Source organism: Bombus terrestris, chromosome 17, assembly GCF_910591885.1.
Source record: "Bombus terrestris chromosome 17, iyBomTerr1.2, whole genome shotgun sequence".
Lineage (NCBI taxonomy): Eukaryota > Metazoa > Arthropoda > Insecta > Hymenoptera > Apidae > Bombus > Bombus terrestris.
In genome coordinates, this window is record NC_063285.1 from 1,650,987 (window position 1) to 1,671,344 (window position 20,358).

General features: G+C 40.3%; 1 protein-coding gene across 1 annotated transcript in view; it reads right to left on the reverse strand.

The window, feature by feature from the left end:
• Window positions 1-13,850: 13,850 nt before the first annotated feature.
• LOC125386732 overlaps window positions 13,851-20,358 on the reverse strand; it is a 55,499-nt gene continuing 48,991 nt past the window's right edge. The window contains exon 4 of the mRNA XM_048413829.1: window positions 13,851-14,150. Within this exon, the coding sequence (XP_048269786.1) occupies window positions 14,041-14,150 (110 nt within the window). The 3' untranslated portion in view covers window positions 13,851-14,040. The remainder of the gene's footprint in view (window positions 14,151-20,358) is intronic.

Here is a 20,358-nt window from a genome sequence, read left to right on the forward strand (position 1 = left end):
CCCGTTACGATTAGAATAATCGACACCACGAATAGTTCGATTCCCGTATTTCGGTTAGGATAATCGGGGTAGTTGTTGCGGTATAACACTGGGAGTCACGGAGTTATAATAATGTATATTTCCAACAGTTAGTCTACACGATTGAATAGATATAAACAATTAACAACTTTATCGCACGCAAATAATATAGATGTGTACAATATAGAGCAAGGCTCTTACAATTGAATTCAGTCTCTTAGTGGACGTAGCACGGTATGATACTAAATAGAATAAGCGAATGTTTGGCAATGTCGCGGACCGACTTGAATTACGCTCCGTTGGCGTTCTGTTCAGAGTTAGACGTTAGGCGTTAGAATTTTGACTCCTTGGTCGCTCTTGCGTTCAGGCGGAAGAAAGTTCGGTGTGGGTGTGCCTTTTGCATGACGAACGCGGATTCGTTGTTCACACTTTTCGTTAAGGAGTTCGCTGTCGAGTGCCGAAGCGTGCAGACGTGTCTCTAGTGCCCAGTGAAGTTCGAAAGTAACACGGGTCACCCAACCGTCGAAAGTGAACACAACGTGCTCCTATCTTCCCAAGTGTTTCCTATCTGCCAGAGAGAAGAAAAGCCTACGCACCTAACTCCAACCCGATCCCTGCCGCATAGCCTCATGACTAGTTATTCATATTGAAATAGCTAGCTCGATGATGGCCCAACAATCACGACCAGGCTCGCCTGTGCAAACCCATTACTACCCCGCGCTACTCCCCCCGTGGCAGAAATTCAGCAGATCCCCCCGTGCCAACGACGCCAATAAGGCGAAAAAACGCAAAACCGAACCATCAGACACAAACTCGAACGAACAGCCATCAACGCAAATTAACACCCACAACAGGTTCGCAATTTTGGAATCCACAAACGACGCCATGGAAACCGCAGGCTCGCCACCTAACCACCACGCACAGAGAAGCCCTCCTCCCCCACCAATATTTATTAATGATGTCATCGATATCCAGACAATGACCAAGTCCTTAGAGAGAGATATCTCCAAGGAGGACTACAACCTGAAGATAACCAACAACCAGGTAAAAATCCTGCCGACGAATCCAGAAGCCTACAGGAAGCTCACCAAGACACTTAGGGTCCTGAACGCCAATTTCCACACCTACCAACTCAAAGAAGAAAGACCTTTTCGGGTGGTGCAACGAAACATCCACCACTCCGCAGACATCGACGAACTAAAAATAGAACTATCGAAACTCGGCCACGAAGTCACCAATATCAGCAACATAAGGCATAGACTCACAAAAGACCCGCTATCCCTATTTTTCATCGATTTAAAACAGAAACCCAACAACAAGGAAATCTACAATATCAGCCGCCTAATGAACGCCATCGTAAAATTCGAACCACCGCAAATCAAAAAGGAGTTAGTGCAATGCAAAAGGTGCCAAAGATACGGGCACACGCAGAAATACTGCAACCATACCTTCCGCTGCGTCAAATGTGCAGGTACACACCCCACCGACCAGTGCAGGAAATCACCGAAAACCCCAGCGAAGTGCATCCACTGTCAAGGTCACCATCCTGCCAACTACAAAGGCTGCTCAGCCTACAAAACACTGTACTCAAACAAGTACCCCAGAGCAAAAGAGGTAACCTACCAAACACCCAGCCCGCCGAAATTCACTATTACCCCAATCCCCTCAACCAATCAAACACCCAGTCCTACCAAATTCACCATTCCTTCAACCTCCTATGCCCAAGCGGTACAAGGCACTCAAAATATACCAAATAGCCACAGGGACCTTCCTCAAAGTAGTACCCCCAACTCACCTAACACAGACAACGTCTCTAGGCTTGAAAATCTAATAGAGAAACAATCAGAGCAAATAAATAATTTGCTATCGCTACTAACACTCATCATGGATAAATTAATACGCCCCGACGCAAAATAAAACCAAGACGCATAGCTCTGTGGAATGCCAACGGTCTAGCGCAACACAAATTTGAACTAGAACTCTTCCTAAAACACCAGCAAATCGACGTAATGCTCGTATCGGAAACCCACTTCACCGACAAAAACTACCTGAACATAAACGGATACAAGTTCTAGCCTCACGACTAGTTATTCATATTGAATTAGCTAGATCGACGATGGCCCAATCATACCAAACCGATTCTACGGAGCTTAGTTACAACAACGCCGCTTTTCCTCCCCCGTGACAAAGGGGCAATACACCTCTCTTTGCAAACGATCCTCTTGCGAAAAAACGCAAACTCGAAGCTAGCAGGACCAATGTCAACAAAAGGCAAACCAACCCGCCAGCTAGCCAAGTGACCACCCACAACAGGTTCGCGATACTGGAGGCTGAAGTCGCTATGGATACAACCACAGAAGTAAATACACAACCTACACAAAAAAACCCCTCCACCGCCAATCTTCATCGATGATGTCATTGACATTCAATCAATGACAAAGACAATCCAAAAAGCAATCGACAAGAACGAATATAAATTGAAAATCAGCAACAACAGCGTAAAAGTCCTGCCGGCCAACCCAGACGCATACAGAAAATTAACGAAGCTGTTAAAAACTCTGAATGCCAACTTCCACACATACCAACTCAAGCAAGAAAGACCATTTCGATTAGTGCTACGCAATATCCACCACTCAGTCGACCTAGACGATCTAAAGTTCGAACTTCAAAAGCTTGGCCATGAGGTAACCAACATCAGCAACATAAGACATAGAGTCACAAAAAATCCACTATCGCTATTTTTCATAGATATAAAACAAAAAGAAAATAACAAAGAAATCTACAACGTCAACCGGCTGATGAACTCCATAGTTAAGTTGGAACCACCTCTTGCAAAGAAAGAGATAGTACAATGCAAAAAGTGCCAAATGCACGGCAACACGCAGAAATACTGCAATCATAATTTCCGGTGCGTAAAATTAGCAGGTAGTCACCCCACTGACCAATGCGCTAAATCCCCAGAAACCCCCGCGAAGTGCATCCACTGTCAGGGAGAGCATCCTGCGAACTACAAAGGATGCTCAGCCTATAAACTCTACATAATACTAAGTATCCAAAGCTGAGACCCAAGGAGATAACCATACAAGAACCAAGACCCCCAAAACTCACCACACCATCAATATCCTATGCTCAGGCAACACAAGGAAACATAAACAACTCGAAAACCCACAGTAAACACTCAGAAAATAGTGTTCCCATCTCACAAAACACAGACAACTTCACCAGACTCGAAAAACTTATCGAGAAGCAATCTGAGTAAATTTACAACTTGCTGTCACTACTCACACTCTTCATGGACAAATTTATACGCACAGAAGCAAAATAAAACCAATGCGAATAGCTCTGTGGAAACGCCAACGGTCTAGCTCAGCACAAATTTCTACTAGAACTATTCTTAAAGCAACAGCAAATCGACGTAATGCTCATATCTGAAACCCACTTCACCGACAAAAACTACCTCAAAATACACGGCTACAACTTCTACCACATCCAACACCCCAGTGGAAAGGCACACGGCGGTACCGGAATCATCATCAAATCCAGCATTAAGCATTACGATCTTCCATCATTCCAGAAAGACTACCTTTAAGCCACAAGCGTAGCAATAGAAGACCGCCATGGTACAATCACCACCTCAGCAGTATACTGCCCTCCCAGACACTCGATTGCTAAAGAGAACTTCGACAGCCTCTTTGATGCCCTAGGCAATAGATTCTTTGGTGGAGGAGACTATAACGCCAAACATACCCAATGGGGCAGCAGACTTGTCACATCAAGAGGCAAAAACCTCCTGCATAGCATAACCACCAACAATCTCAACTACCTCATCACATATGAACCCACATATTGGCCCACTGACACTAACAAAATTCCTGATTTACTTGACTTCTTCATAACAAAAAATATCTCGCCTAGATATATCTCGCCAAACTGACTAACTGCGGAAACGATCAGCACTTTAAATATGGAGAGAAGGCTAAAAACGAACCTCCCAACAGATCTCACGAAGGATATAACCTAGCAAACGCGAGGATGGTACCCCGCTGGGGGTAGCCACCAACATGTTAATATAACTATTAAAAAATTCTACCAAATTTCCAGGTTAGACAAATTGTGAATATAAAGAAATAAATAAAAAACCAACCTACATCAGGCGATCGAAAATCCACCACAAACAACAAACTCAGCTCCGCGCTCAAACCAAAACTTAACCTCAACCGATAACACCACTCAACTAAACATCATAAACGTCATCGAAGACTTTAAAAAAAGTATACTCAAAACATTAAACGAATAACAAATACAATTAAATGAAATGAAAAGATCGTTATCAACGCACGAAGAACGAATCGACGCCATCTTTAACACTATCCATAGTATAGATGACGAATAACCAAAATCCATTAAACCAACAATTACAGCAAAAAACATCGGTTTAACTTAAAACATCTGAAAATAATTGCAATAAATGCCAACTCTCTAATTTCAAACTAAAACCAAAAAAGATACAGTATGCTAACCCTAATAAATAAAGAAACCCCCGACATCGTACTTATCTCAGAAGCAACATTGAACAAAAGACACAAAGTACACATCAAAAACTATTCTATGTTAAGACGCGACAGGCCGAACGCTAGCCAAGGAGGAGGAATGGCAATCCTCATAAAAAAATCCACTGTTTCAACCGTTCGTGGAGAGACGCGATCGCGAGATGACGCGTCAACGAGAGTTGTAAATTGTCGTTACGATTAAACAATTGACGCCACGAACTGATTGATCCCCTATTTCTATTACGAGAATAGAAGTGATTGGAATGAGTGCATACGGAAAACTACACTTGATTTGTTAATAAAGTTTAATAATAAATAAAGAAGCAACAATTTCAGTTCAAAATTGAGAAGATATAGAATGGATTCGGAAATACAAATAATTCCCTTTATTTAGCACACAACTGTTATACATATATCTTATACTCTTAAGACCTCAAAATCCTACTCGCACGCACGCTTGTTGTCAACCGACTCTTCCAGATACTTCTAACGACTGCTCTTGTCTTTTGTCTTGTCTAAAATGAGAAAGAAATTTAAAGGAGAGAAGAATGCTTTATTTTTTTCCTCGTTTATACACTTCTGAACTCTAGCCGTGCCCGTTCGAGATTGAGGCTCTTACAATATTTTTTACTTTCGGTGACATCTGTTTCTTCTTTTGTTTTTCATCCTTCATCATCCCCACCACCCTGCAGGCGCACGCGACCGCTGCCACGCTTCCAGAACATTCGGTGGAAGGACCGTTAGGACACAGATGAACCCTCAGGCACTCCGGCAATATACATTGTCGCCAAGGTCGCCATGTGTAATGTTCAAGTATCGGCTGTCTGGAGAATGTTTAGAAGTGGTCGCCTAAGGTGACGTCAGGGCAAAAGAGTTTGGGGTTACACTCCCCTCTCCTTAGAATGAACTTAGTCCTCGAAGTTCCTTTTCCTCTTTAAGATAGATGGGTGAAATTTTGCCTTGGGTGTTTCCAGGTCGAAGGTTACTTGTGAATCGTTGCTGGTGCTGGGCACAGGTAGAATCGGGGTGAATATGTTGATAGGTGCCGGGTTGATTGGCATCGGAGCGCTGGTTGGTGGATTGTTATTTGTCGTGTTTCGCTTGATTTTACAACAGAATAAATGAAAACACAATTTCGGCATTCCTATTTTGTTGAGAAAGTATAAGCATATGAGAGCAATGGATAAATATCCTATAATTTGTAATATAGATATTCCCCGTGATCCAACTTGATCGATTCTATGAGCAAAAGTTAGTTGATTCGTTTGATCTTCGATTCCATCCAGAGTGTTTTTGTATCCGTAATTATCGTTAATAAGTTTTGGAGTTTTCTCTAGTTTATTTAGTAAAATAATCCAGTCTGAATCATTAGCTACATTGACTGTTTTGATTTTAATCTCGTAAGAAATTTCCTTGCTACTACCACTGATTCTCATATGGTTATTCTTGTACAATATGTCTACGGTTTTATTAGTTTGTAACAAAGATGGTTTCTCTAGTCTAACAATTCGATGTGTCTTTTCTTCGAAAATGCTCAGATCTATTGGTTTTTCTGGTATAGCTATAAAATGATTCTCAGCGTTTAATGGGATAAAAGTTATATCTTCAATGTTATAAACTACTACCTTACAGAATTTGACAGTGTTTTCTGCGCTTAAGATTTCAGAGTTACAATCGTGCTTCACTCGACGGTCATGAATCGGCTGAGTTTGTTTGCAAATGTAAAAGTTAGATATAGAACGGCATTGCTTATCCAAGTAGTTTTGATCGACATTGATGTAATTTAGTCCTGACGTTAAAAATATCGGATGAACTACTAAAGGTGCTAAAAACACTTTGTTCGTGAGAGATGGTATGGGATATATTTGCTCTATATCCCATTCCATGTCCATAACTGTTGGTACAGAAATTACAAAGAAAACTTTGTTTCGTCGAGTAAACAATGTGAGTTCTGAGATATCTAAAATATTTTGGAAATTCTCTTCCTTTGGTATAAAAGCGTTTCCTACTGTTTTGCTACCTAGTACTTGGGCGTAATTGTTAATAAAAGTTCCGGGATCAATAATCTGTGGGCTTATTATTCCTTGTTTTCCTAATTGAATATTTCGTCGATTTGGAAATGTAAGTCAGAGAGTGAGCTTTCTAGAGCTATGACTTTTATTAAGGTGATCTCGTTTTTGTTAAGCGTTTTAAGTTCGTTTGTTACACCTGTGTCTACTTGTTTCAGTCGCTGGATGACGTCGTTATTTAAAATTCGTTTAATCAAAGCTGTCTGGTTGGCTACTATGGTTTTTAGGCTGTTACCTTCTTCAAAGAGTTTGTCTATATTTTTGTTGATTATATCTAGATCGTTCGCGGCTAGGGTTCCAAAAAGAGTTTTACTAATAGATCCGATAGCGTCTACTAGTCCTCGTCTACTTCTGAGATGAATGTGAGCTAAGGATCGTAATTCGATGCTAAGTGTTCTGACGTTATTTAGTTTTGCTTGTAAAGAGCGTATTTCTGGTAATATGTTACAGTCCTTTCGTGTCTCGCAATGATTCCTAACTTCGGTTACTCCCTTTTCAATATATCTTACTTGTTCCAATACAGCACTAATATCTAGTCCTATAATAACATTTATGTATTCGCTATAAAGATATGCTTTGGATATTTTCTCATGAAATATTCCATTATTGTCAATAGGGGTTATTGTTAATCCGTTAAGGGTGGTAAAGCCGACGGCAAGGGTGATCGTCCTGAAAAATAAGGTTTTATTCTGTTACCGTGGATTTTCTTAACTCGATCTCTAATGAGAATCTCATAATACGGTGTCTTGACTGATTTAATAACGTAGGGTCCTAACCATTCGTCGTCCAATTTATCCGACTTATGATCGTTGTGAAGGAGTATACGATCTCCTTCCTTAAATAAGGTTTGAGTTCTAATGATTTTCCTTGTCTGATCTCTCATGTACCTCTTTCTACTTTGTTCAAGAGTGTTCTTCGCTATCATTCTATATTTTTGCAATTGTTTTTGCCATAGTGCAAACATTTCTTCGTAGGTGTAATTGAAAGTTCGGGATACGGAAGACGGGAGGTTGGCTTTTCTTCCAAATGTTAGTTCGAAGGGTGAAAATCCAGTTGCATCGTGTATCGCGGTATTATACCCTAGGCAAATAAAGTCTAATACCTGATCTCATTCTTTATTAGAATCGTGTAGGCTCGTGCGAATCATGTCTTTTACTGTGGCGTGTGTTCGTTCTAAGGATCCGTTAGATTGAGGATGAAAACTAGTGGTCTTTATATGTTTGATTTTAAATGCTTCCTCGAATTTTTCCATTAGTTCGCTAATAAAGTTTTGTCCCTGGTCTGTTAGTATCGTTTTGGGTGCTGAGAAGATGTAAATGTAGTGGTGTAGTAGTGCATCGATAATCGATTCGGTTCGTTGTGTTTTCAGTGGTACTAAAACGAGATATTTCGTTAGGTCATCGTGAATCGAAAGAATGTATTGATTTCCACGTGTGGTTTTGGGCATCGGACCAATTAGATCCATGGCTATCTTTTCGTTTGGTTCTACTGGTGTCTGAGGAATTACGGGTTGTTCCTTGGGTCTGATTCTAACTAGCTTTTGTCGTTGACAAGCTTCGCAATTTTTTATAAAATCTTCTATCCTTTCCATGAGGCGTGGGATTTTGAATTGGTCTTTGATTTTACTATATGTCTTTTGAATACCCAAGTGTCCACTAATGTCGTTATGGTTTTCGCGTATAATGTCTAGAGCTTGTTCGTCAGTTATGGTTTGTATTGGTTCGTATGCAAAAGTTATTTCTTCAATTTGGTCATTAATAAACATGAGTGTTACTTTGATCCTAGCTTTTTCGGTTTCGGTAAAACTATTGTCTCCTATCCCAATTTTCTTGTGTTTCTTGGTTAGTTCAAAAATTTTTCGAATCCAAGTATCTTTGTCGAATGGACCTAATGTTTCTCTATTTAATTGATAGAAGGTGTGATCGTTTGGCGTGATTTTAAGTCGTCTCGGGGGTGTCGCGTCTTCTGACCATGCGTTAAAGTGTTCTACAATATTTTCGGAGTTTGCAGGTGTGTCTGGGACTGATTTGTCGGTAATTTGGTAAATTTTTCTGGAAAGTGCGTCGGCTGCTGTGTTCTCTTTACCTTTGCAATACTGAATATCGTACTCGTATTCTTCGAGTTTAAGTCTCCATCTAATCAAACGCGAGGAAGGGTCTTTGCAATTTTTGAGCCAAGTGAGTGCTTGGTGATCGGTTCGAATAACGAATCGTCTTCCTAACAGGTATTGCCTGAGTCTCTTAACTGCCCATACGATAACTAATAATTCCTTTTCTGTGGTAGAATAATTTTTCTCTGGGGGGTTGAGTGTCCGTGATATGTAACAACAAGGATGTCCGTCTTGTGATAAGATTGCGCCTATTCCTTCATTGGAAGCGTCTGTGGTGAGTGTGAATGTTTTCGTGTAGTCTGGGTATGCTAAAACTGGGGCTGAGCATAGCTTTTCTTTTAGTGTGTCAAAGCTTGTCTGTTGCGTTTCTGTCCATCTAAAAGGATTGTCTTTCTTTGTGAGATCTGTTAATGGTTTGGCGAGCTTGGAAAAGTTTTTAATGAATTTTCTGTAGTATCCAGCTAATCCGAGAAATGAATTTACGTCTGTTGGTGTTTTGGGAATCTTAAAGTCTTTAACTGCGGAGATCTTTTTAGGATTTGGCTTTATGCCCTCGTGTGTTATGACATGTCCTAAGTATTCTAATTCAGGTTTTAGAAACTCGCATTTATCGGGTTGGATTTTTAGTCCTAACTCTTTTAATCTTTGCAATACTATAGCAAGATTTTCATTGTGTTGTTGAATTGTACTACCGAATATTATTATGTCGTCAAGGTATACAAAGCAATATTTGTTCAATAATCCTCGTAACGCGGTATCCATCATGCGTTGGAAGGTGGCTGGGGCGTTTTTTAAACCGAATGGCATGCGATTATAGTGAAAGTGTCCCTGAGGTGTGCTAAAGGCTGTATATTTCTTTGAGTCGGGGTCCATAGGTATTTGATGGAATCCCGAAGATAAATCTAGAGCAGAGAAGAATTTGGCGTTGCCTAATTGTGATAGAATGTCGTCGATTGTCGGTAGTGGGTAGGCGTCTTGATCGGTAAGTTCATTTAATTTTCGAAAGTCGATAACTATACGCCATTTCTGTTTGCCTGATGCGTCTGATTTCTTGGGTACTACCCATACTGGACTGTTGTAAGGAGAATCTGATTCTTCAATGATATTTTTATCTAACATTTTTTTCATTTGTTTTTCAATTTCTGCTTTATGGGCTTCGGGAGGTCGGTACGATTTGGTATTGACGATTTTGTTTTCGCGTAGGGTAATAGTGTGTTTTGTTAGGTTAGTACAAGGTAGGGTATCGGATTCTAGGTCAAACACGTCTATGTAATGTAGGAGGATCTTTTCGATAGGAATACGAAGTTTGTCTTCAATATAGTCTAGTCTAATTATTTGTTTCATTTTAGCAATTTTATCGAGATCGTGTTCATAAGAAAGATCATTAGTGATTATAGTTGGTTGCTCACCAGTATTGCAGAAACATACTCTCGTCGGAACTTTATCCAGATAAATTGTTTCGATTTTGGTTTGCCCTGGGAGAATGGTTTTCGGCGCCTGGAAAAATATTTCGTTCCCGTTTAATTGTATTGATTCGTTGTTAATTCGATATGAGTAGTTAGAGAGCATAGGTAAACCAATTATTCCGTCTTCTATTAAAGGAAAATCGTCTGGCACAACGTGAAATGTGTTCATGATGTTAAAGAATTGAAAGTCTACTGTTTCGTCAGTTTGGTATTTGTCATTGCCCATGTAAAATGTTTTAGCTACTGTCTTTTTAGGTTTAAATATGGCACTTGATCTTTTAACTAAATTTATTCCTGCACCGGTATCGATTAAATATCGTTTGATTTCTGTTCCCGATCGAACTCCAATGGATAGAAGTTTTCCTGTTGTTGCGTGTACTCGTACGACGTCTCTCGAGGTTCTGGTAGCGCTGTTTCCTCTTCTCGTCCCGCATTCTCCATGTTTATATTGTAGCTGCGCGGTGGCGGAAGATTTCGCTGGCTGACCGGTTGAAAATTTCGGCAGTAATTTGCGGTATGTCCTATTTGGTTGCACTTAAAACACTTTATTCTTCCTCCGTTGTTTATTTGAGTGCTTGTCGGCAGGCGATTGAGCGTAGTCATCGGACCGCTCCTAAGTGGGGGTTTGCGTTGTGACGATGCATTCCCTCGGGCGAATGAGTGAGCTCTTATTTGCTGCCTGCACTGATTTCCGCGGTTTCGCTCAATTTCTCCGATTAATAGTTCTGCTTCGAACGCGGCATCTTGTGCTTCTTGTAAGGTGCGCGGTTTCATGCTTGATGTTCTGATTTCTATCTCAGGTTTTAAATTTAGTATGAACGTTTTGGTTGCGCGTTCGTTCTCTAGGTCTATCGCGACTGCTCGTCGAATAGGATCGCGAATTTCGTGTTGCAATGCGTATATAAGTTCATTAAGACCTTGTCGAAATCTTTTGACGTATCCGTGTACTGATTCGTTGAAACTTTGCCGAGTTCTTTGTAATTTATCGCGCGCACCGTTTGAAGTTACGCTAATCGATACGAACTTCCTCAGATTTTCGAATAAGGCGCCGTACGTCTCGATAACCGAATGTCTAATGCCTCTTTCGGCTTCGCCGACAATGCGTTTGGTTAGAATTAATTTCAATAAAGCACGCTTTTCCTTACATTCCGATCTAGCTTCGCTTACCTGCTTGATGAATCCCTCCACTCCAATGTCATCTTGACCGTTGAGGACTGGGATGAACTCGATGCTGGTTTTCGCGTCGAACATATGTCGTTCGTACGAGGCTGATTCTTCTTCCTCATCCTCGGAGTTCGCTGGGTCGGAGGTTTCTGGAGTTTCTTTGATCCGAACGCGTTCTTCCGGAGATTTCACTATACGGGTGTCCCGAGTAGTGCTTCTGCTGGCAGAACTAGTATCGTCTGTCATAATTGAGTTGATCTCAGACGTATCTACGGAGGATTGTACTCCTAGCTTGAGTTCGGCCACAGTCTTCCCTATTAATTCCATTTCCTTGATCCGTTGAGTGCTTTCATCGCGGATTAGTTTATACAAATCATTTATAACTGCCTTATGTTCTTCGTGCTGGCGCTGCATCATATCCAAAATTGCCCGCAGGTTTGGATCACCGCTAGTCGAAGCGACAGGTGTAACTTTCTTATCGTCCCTTTTGTCCATTTCAGAGTAATAGATCGTCGGAGTCTGACGTTATCGAATGCAATCGATCGATCCTTTTAGAGGAAATGGTTCTACTTACTAATAAAACCGTTTTTCGTAGTCCAGGTTGCTTGATACACCTTTGGTCGGATGTCCCGTAGGCCAAAACCGTAATCTTGTTTTATCCAACGTTGATGTATCCTGGCAGGATCGCCAAAATGTCACGTAAAATGAGAAAGAAATTTAAAGGAGAGAAGAAAACTTTATTTTTTCCTCGTTTATACACTTCTGAACTCTAGCCGTGCCCGTTCGAGACTGAGGCTCTTACAATATTTTTTACTTTCGGTGACATCTGTTTCTTCTTTTGTTTTTCATCCTTCATCATCCCCTCCACCCTGCAGGCGCACGCGACCGCTGCCACGCTTCCAGAACATTCGGTGGAAGGACCGTTAGGACACAGATGAACCCTCAGGCACTCCGGCAATATACATTGTCGCCAAGGTCGCCATGTGTAATGTTCAAGTATCGGCTGTCTGGAGAATGTTTAGAAGTGGTCGCCTAAGGTGACATCAGGGCAAAAGAGTTTGGGGTTACAAGATCAAGGTTTTCGAAAACATTATATGATCTTTGAAACGGAGTTCGGGATTTCGAGTGGCCGTTCGTTTATGCCTTGGATAGCACCTATCCGTTCTTTGAGAAATTTCGAATTACCTATCCTCCTCGAGCTGTAAATCTGATGATTCAGAGGTCAGGGAGAAACCCCAGGGAAAACCCCCGGTCGGGAAGGCACGATGCATGGACGAGACCCAACGGCTGATGGGGGAAATCAGCGACATACTAGGACAATCACCAACAGAGCGTCGTACCGTGCGGGTGAAATACTTCACTCTCAACAAGATCTTACAACTGCTGTGTTCAAAAGATCAAACTTTACTTTTATGCAACAACATTACTTTTACTTTTATACACTAACAATCGATCTATTAAACCTCCTCCACCTTGAGTATTAAGTCATTCAAGGTACGCGATATCGACCAATCGGTTGGGCTTGGCCGGTCGCTCTTTAGTTGATAATTCGCAACAGACAGTATGCAAGATAACATCATAGATACAGATTTTCAGAATGTTGTCTCAAAATTTTCACATTATCTTAAAACTTGAGAATGAAATGACAAGTATGGATATAATATTTCGATATGATTACAATAATAAAGCACTTCAATGAGGTTGAAAGAAGCGATAACTTTTTTTTTGACGTGGAGGAAATCCGCACGGACACCCGAGTACCTGCGTCACCCTATAAGTCAGGGGGCCCCGGCCCCGTCCAACCAAACGTCCCAGTTTGGAAGGACGGCCTCGAGGACCCTTAGCCCCGGCGCGCCTGTTCTCATGCCGAGCCTAGCACGCCATCTGTCGAGCAGGGCCCGTCGAGCCCGACCCTCAACGTCGGCGCCCACCGGATCGACCTCGTCCGACAGACCCCGAGTGTGAAGGTAAATCTCGCGACACCTCAGTGCCTGCAGTTCGAAAGGGGGGAACCCGGCGAGCACCGCCGCTGCTGCCGCAAAAATGGTGTGGAAGCCCCTCACTACCCTGATGGCCGCCGTCCTCTGCAACCTCCTGACCTTCAGAAGACTGCGGCGGCTGGCTATCAGGTCCTCTGCCCAGATTGGAGCTCCATAGAGGAGCCTCGATCGCACCACGCCGGCGTACAGCCGGCGCACTCCGATGCCGGGCTAGCTGAACATGTACTGTAGAGATGCGTCGACATCTGGTAATCATTTTACCCGAAGAATAGGGTCTGCGTGTGGCGAGCCACAGGACAGAAACCGTTAGAATTGTCGTTTACACGCGTTTACTGTCGCGTGCCGCTATAACTATTTCTTTTAAGGAGAGCTATAGAATTACTCCATACCTTTGTTAGGTAAAAACGTTCATCCCTTGACCGCGGTTACGTTCGGCGACTGGTTATCGCCTCGAGCCCAAGTTCACTATCATAAATCCCGAACAAACACAGTCGGATTGAATGACGACAATTGCTTAATTACGGCTATGGTAGAATCTAGATTAAAGTGTTAAGGGACTTTCCCAAAATTCTAAAGGGAAGGCTCCGGTGTCCTTTCATCATCGACATATATATTATTATTTAAATATGTAGTATTATTTAAGTATGTGTCAAATTTGATATTTCATCTTACCAATAATGGCACTAAAATCTCCATTTCTGTATGTCTCCTACTAAGGTGTGCGTGGGCTGCATGTAATTCGAAAAGAATCAGGCCTCGAATTCGATTTTCAGCTGAAACAAAAAGCTCAAATTATACGTACTATTACTATCCGTACCAAGTGGATGAGATACAATGAAATCGTAAAGTAAAGCATGACGTAAGTAAGCGTACTAATTGATCTGATTCAGGTAGGATCGTGCTCATTGCGCACATACATACGTAGGCAACTGTATGAATTTTTGAAATTGCCGATTTTTATAATCTTATGTAATTGACGATTTTTAAGAAAGCATACTAGTTATATTTGAAATAAAAATAGAGTTAAAATTAAAGATAATGTTTTTTCGTTGCAGCTTTGCTTTCTGATAAATTTGTAAAAGTTTATCAATTGCATGTTTATTGTTTTCTCTTATATATACCCATCATGTATAGCTATAAATGATATGCAGTGATATTTGTACCTACCATATCAAATTGCAAAGAAGAAATATTAGTAGTAATAACATAATATTAATATATCTTCTATACAAGGATTATTGGCAATTATTTACGACGTGGATGAACTTATCGATTTCACTGACCTTGAAATATGTCATCAGGATCAACGTTTTGAGCAATTTTTCCCTATATACATGCCGAGTTATCATTAGGGTTAGGGGCGTGTAACGAATCTTCATTTGGATTAGACATGGTTATTACGCAATAGAAAAAATATTTACTAGTACAAATATGATTATTACAGAATTTGACAAGTAACCGTGGTAATTATATATTCGAAATGCTAATGGCAATGATCTTAGGCCCAATAACGAATCCACGGTCAACGGGGTAGCCAATGTGCTTTTTTCCAAAGTCCAAGTCGAACTGAACTCACTGGTCCACAATTCAAGTGTAACTCAACTTACTTATCTACAAGTAGATCTGCCCAATGTCGGGTGACCCGACGCTGGAGAAGTTGAAGGCTGATAATACAAGGGAAATAAGGAATATGAGGCGTTGGATCGACACCAACGCCGAAATGAAAAGGGAACGTCGTGACAGGAGAATGGTGCCCACCCAGATGACTCCTAAGGAACAAGAGTGAATACACCGCGCTGGCGTGTCGGCAGCCGTTCAAACCAAGGTCGGCCAGTCGGCAAAAGGGAAAGGAATATCGCCGTTGAAAGAAAGAAGAACGACTAATAGGAGAAATCCGAGGCAAGAGAAGCTATCATATGCCGAGGCATGTGGTAGGAACAGACAAAATGCCGAAAGCGAGGGTGAATGGACGGCGATCGTCAGGCGAAGAGGGATTAGGAGTGTAGCTGATAAGACCGATGAGAAGGCACTGAGAAATAAAAGTGGTAAGGATGAAAGAAGGGATATAGTAGCAAGGGGAAAGAGCGAAGCGATCCTGGTTAAAGTTGGCCAGGACGCTAACTGGTTAGATTCTTACAGAGAGGTAGTGGGAGCGAAAGATGTACTTGTTAAGAGCATGATACATTTACACTATACATGTGAATGTGTGTGTAAGCGTCAGAGGGCGTCCAGACCTTAGTTGGGACAAAAGACAATAGTCAGTCGTTAGAAGTATCTGGAAGAGTCGGTTGACAACAAGCGTACGTGCCAGTAGGATTACGTCTTTAGAGTGTAAGATATATGTATAACTGTTGCGTGCTAAATAAAGGAACTTATTTGTATTTCCGAATTCCTCCTATATCTTTACATGGTAGTAGAGCGTGGTTCATAGTTTTGCAAGTTATTTAGTGCGTGGTTTTCAATCTTGAAAGTTAGTTCGAGTGAGTTTTCAGTAAGGGAAGAAACCTTCAAAGGTTACAAAGAGGAAAGATATACTTCGAGCACGTAGGAACGCTTGAGTAAGAGATAAGGAATCATTTATCGGAATCATGATCGGAAATCATGATACCTATATTCGATCGTGAGGATTACGGTATGTGGAAGCAAAGAATAACGATGTTTCTCAGGTATATAGAATGCGAGATTGTCACAACTAGGGTGAAGACCGAAACCGACAGTGAAGACTGGGACAAAAAGGATCTGAAAGCAATAAATATAATTTACAGTGCCATCACAAATAGACAATTGGAATATATTAGAGAAGAAAACACGGCGTATGAGATAGTGAAAAAGTTCAATGAAATGTACTTGAAAGAGTCGACGGCACTACAGATCGTATGCAGAAGGAGATTGGAAAAGATAAGACTTGACAACTACAGTGATTCAGCATCGTTCTTTAGCGATTTCGAAAAATTAATAAACGAATTAAAATGTGCGGGTGCACAAGTGAGTGAGAGGGAAAAATTAAATTATATGCTGAATACGTTACCCGAAGAATACAGCTACATAGCGGATATAATAGATGCATTGAAAGAAGAAAATCAAACGGTAGCGTATGTAAAAAATAAAATTGAAATAGCGGAGAAGAAAAATAAGTCCAATCGAGGAGAAATGCAATCCAACGCCTTTTCTGCAAAAAAGGAAGGATGCTTCAGATGTGGAAGAGTAGGACACTTTGCGAGAGAGTGTCAAAATGGCGTCCAAGCGAGAAGCAGTAACAGTTTTTGGCGTGGGTCAACACGTGGTCGCAGCAGAGGAAGAGGAAACAAAGGCAATACGAGCAGGGGATGTGAAAATTTCCATCGTCAATCAACAACCGGCACGAGCGAGCATGGTAACTCAAAAACAGGCACATGGATAGTGTCACGGTGGTCCCGGGAATACAGCGATAGGATAATCATATCTCATATACCTTAGCCATCGAAACAATAACTAAGCAGTAATAGGATGCTAATGTAATCGGCATCCAGCGATAACCCCTCCACAGGAACCAAACCCTTGATATAAAAACCCTCCCAAGTCAATACTCGACATTCTATTCTATTCTGTTATAACATTCTGTATCGTTACTCTGTCAGTTGCTAATAAATTTTGTAATAACGATCATAATTGAAATACGAGTCTCTCGCCTCTCGTGCGGAACGTGAAGTAATCTCGAATCGACATGCCAATAGCAACAGCGCTCGCAGCACACAGCAGTGAGGTGAACGAGATAAGTGCTAATGAAATAATGTGGCTATTAGGTAGCGGTTGTACAGATCACATAATTAATAATGTCAATTATTTTGATAAATCTATCGACCTTAAAGAACCGGTAAATATATATTTAGGCGATAATAGATCGATAAAGGCAACAAAAGTAGGGAATGTTATAAGCTATTTTGAAGCATTTGGAAAGCAAAATAAAATAAATATGAATAATGTTTTTTATGCGAAAGAAATGTCCGCAAACTTGATTAGTTTAGGCAAGTTAACAGATGATAAGAACACGGTTATTTCAAAAGGAAATATTGCAAAAGTAATAGAAGAGTACAATAAACTTACAGCGGTAGCGGTTAAAGAAAATGGAACATATAGAATGAAAAGTATATTGAAAGGGAAGGAGCACTTAGCAAACAGTGCCGAACGTATGAGTAAAAAGGAAAGATGGCATAGGATAGGATGCTAGGACACGTAAATTTTAAATATTTAAATATTTTGGGTAAGGAGCAGCTAGTGACTGGTATACCGAATGAATTTGAAAAGGAATTTTTGAAATGTAGGGTGTGCATAGAAAGTAAAATGCATAATTTACCATTCAAAAATAATCGAACCAAGGCTAGGGAGATAATGGAAATTATTCATACGGACGTGTGCGGTCCCTTTAAGACTACCGGATTCAATGAAGAGAAATATTTCATCTTATTTATCGATGATTATAGTAAAATAGCTAGAATTTATTGTATAAAATCAAAAGATGAGGTCTTTGATTGTTTCGTACAGCTTGTAAATGAAGCCGAGAATTTAACGAGCAAGAGGTTAAAAATATTGAGATGCAATAATGGAGAAGAACATTTAAATAATCGAATTTATAAATTTGCTAGAGATAAAGGTATCAGAATAAATAATTGCCCAACCTACGTACATGAATTAAACGGGACAGCGGAAAGGTATAATAGAACAGTGATAGACATGGCACGTTGCTTGTTAGCGGAAGCGAAAGTATATAAAAGGTACTGGCCGAAAATAGTTTGTACAGCGGTATACTTGAAAAATCGAATACTGGTAAATACTATAGAGAGAAAGATATCTTTTGAAATATTCTTCGGGAGAAAACCAAGTGTTGAAAATCTACATCTATATGGAAGTAAAGTTTTTGTAAGAAGATCAGAACAAAAAAGAGTTTTGTGTCGGCGCACGAGCACGGAACTTTCCAACGGCTTCGCGACACAAAGCGCTATATCTTCAAAGCGTAAGGCCGACGCGCCTAATGTGTCATCGATATTCCTATGGTTCTTCCGCCGAATGTTTGGAAGAATGCACGCGCGGCAACCGCCGCGGTACATCTAATAAACGCGTGTGTAGTAGGGATATCGAAGGGCAACTAAGAAAAGAATCCGTTCGGTTTCGAACAAGGAGTCATTCTGCCTCCAGCCGCGAAGTGCGAAAGGTTCAGTATCATAGCGACGCAAACACAAGCCGAGACACGCGATTATAAACTCTCGATGGTTAATCGTTAAGTGTGAATCGTATGAATTGTTGACTCGTTGATTGTTATAAGTAATAAACTTTTTGTTGAACATCGGAGTATTCCTTCTGCACCTATCACGACACACCACCTCAGTTTCTAAATGGGATAAGAAGGCAGACATGGGAATTTTGTTAAGATATAGTGAAGTAGGTTACAGAGTGTTATTAGGTGGGAAAATAACAGTAGCTAGACGTGTAGAGGTCATAGAAACAGACACAAAATGTGTCGGTTTTATGGACAATTCATTCGATAAAGATAACGATGACATTGAGGATAATGATTTATTGGTAAGCGTGAATAAGGAAGAGTTAGAAAGTAGGGAAGATGAAAATGATAACAGTCCTGGAAGCTTAAACATCCGTAGGAGATCTACACGTAATAAGAGAAATCCAGTAAGGTATCCAGAAAAAGAAAACATTAGTGAAATCCATGCAAATTATTGTAGAGTAGATATCCCTTGTACATTTGAGGAGGCGATTTGTTGTGAAAATAGCGAAGATTGGAAACAAGCTATGGATAAGGAAATAGAATGTCTTTATAAGAATAAAACTTGAAAATTGGTAGAAAGGATAAAAGGCAAAGAAGTATTAGATGTAAAATGGGTTTATACGAGAAAATCAGATGACTAAGGCTAGATTAGTGGTAAGAGGATTCCAACAAAGAAACGTAGCCGATGACATATATTCCTCAGTAGCGAGTAATCAGACTTTTAAGATATTGCTATCATATTGTTGTCAAAATGGATTAATTATTGAGCAAATGGATATAGAAACTGCTTTTTTAAATGGTGAAGTAACCTCGGAGATATATGTAAATTAACCAAAGGGATATACGGACGGAACGAATAGAGTTTGTAAACTATCGAAAGCGCTTTAAGAGTTAAAAGAAAGTCCAAGGGACTGGTATGAGTGTTTTGATAGGTATGTGACGAGATTAGGTTTTAAGAAGAATAACATAGAGTTGTGTCTATATACACGTGGAGAGGGAGAAAATGTTGTTTATTTATTAATGTATGTAGACGATTTGCTAATTTGTAGTAAAAACAAAAGGAAGATACAAAGTGTAAAGAAGTTATTAACTAATAGATTTGAAATGAAAGATTTAGGTGAAGTCAAAGAATATCTCGGAATAAATATAGAGTATGATTATTTCAAAAATGAAATGAGATTAAGCCAAAAGAAATACATTGAATCATTAGCAAACAAATATAAGTTACAAAATGGCAAATTGTACTGTACACCTATGGAGACCAAGCTAGAAATTGAAAAAGCTGAGATAAATAGAGAGGATATTGGATACAAAAATTTAATTGGCACATTGTTGTATATTAGTGTAAATACCAGACCCGATATAAGTTGTAGTGTGAATTATTTGAGTAGATTTCAAGATTGTTGTAATGAGATACATTTTAAATATGCTTTGCGAATATTGAAATATTTGTACCGGACTAGAGATTTAAGATTAGATTATAAAAGGAATGAAAAATGTGAAACGATAGATTGTTATGTGGACGCTGATTGGGCAGGAGATCATTTAGATAGGAAATCGACTCTGGATATGTAATTAGATTGTATGGAAATGTAATCGGTTGGAAGTCTAAAAAACAAAGGTGTGTGACAAAAGCCTCGACCTATGCAGAGTATGTAGCTCTACCGGAAGCGGCGAATGAATTAATGTCTATTAGGGAAATTATGAAAATCATCAATGTAAAT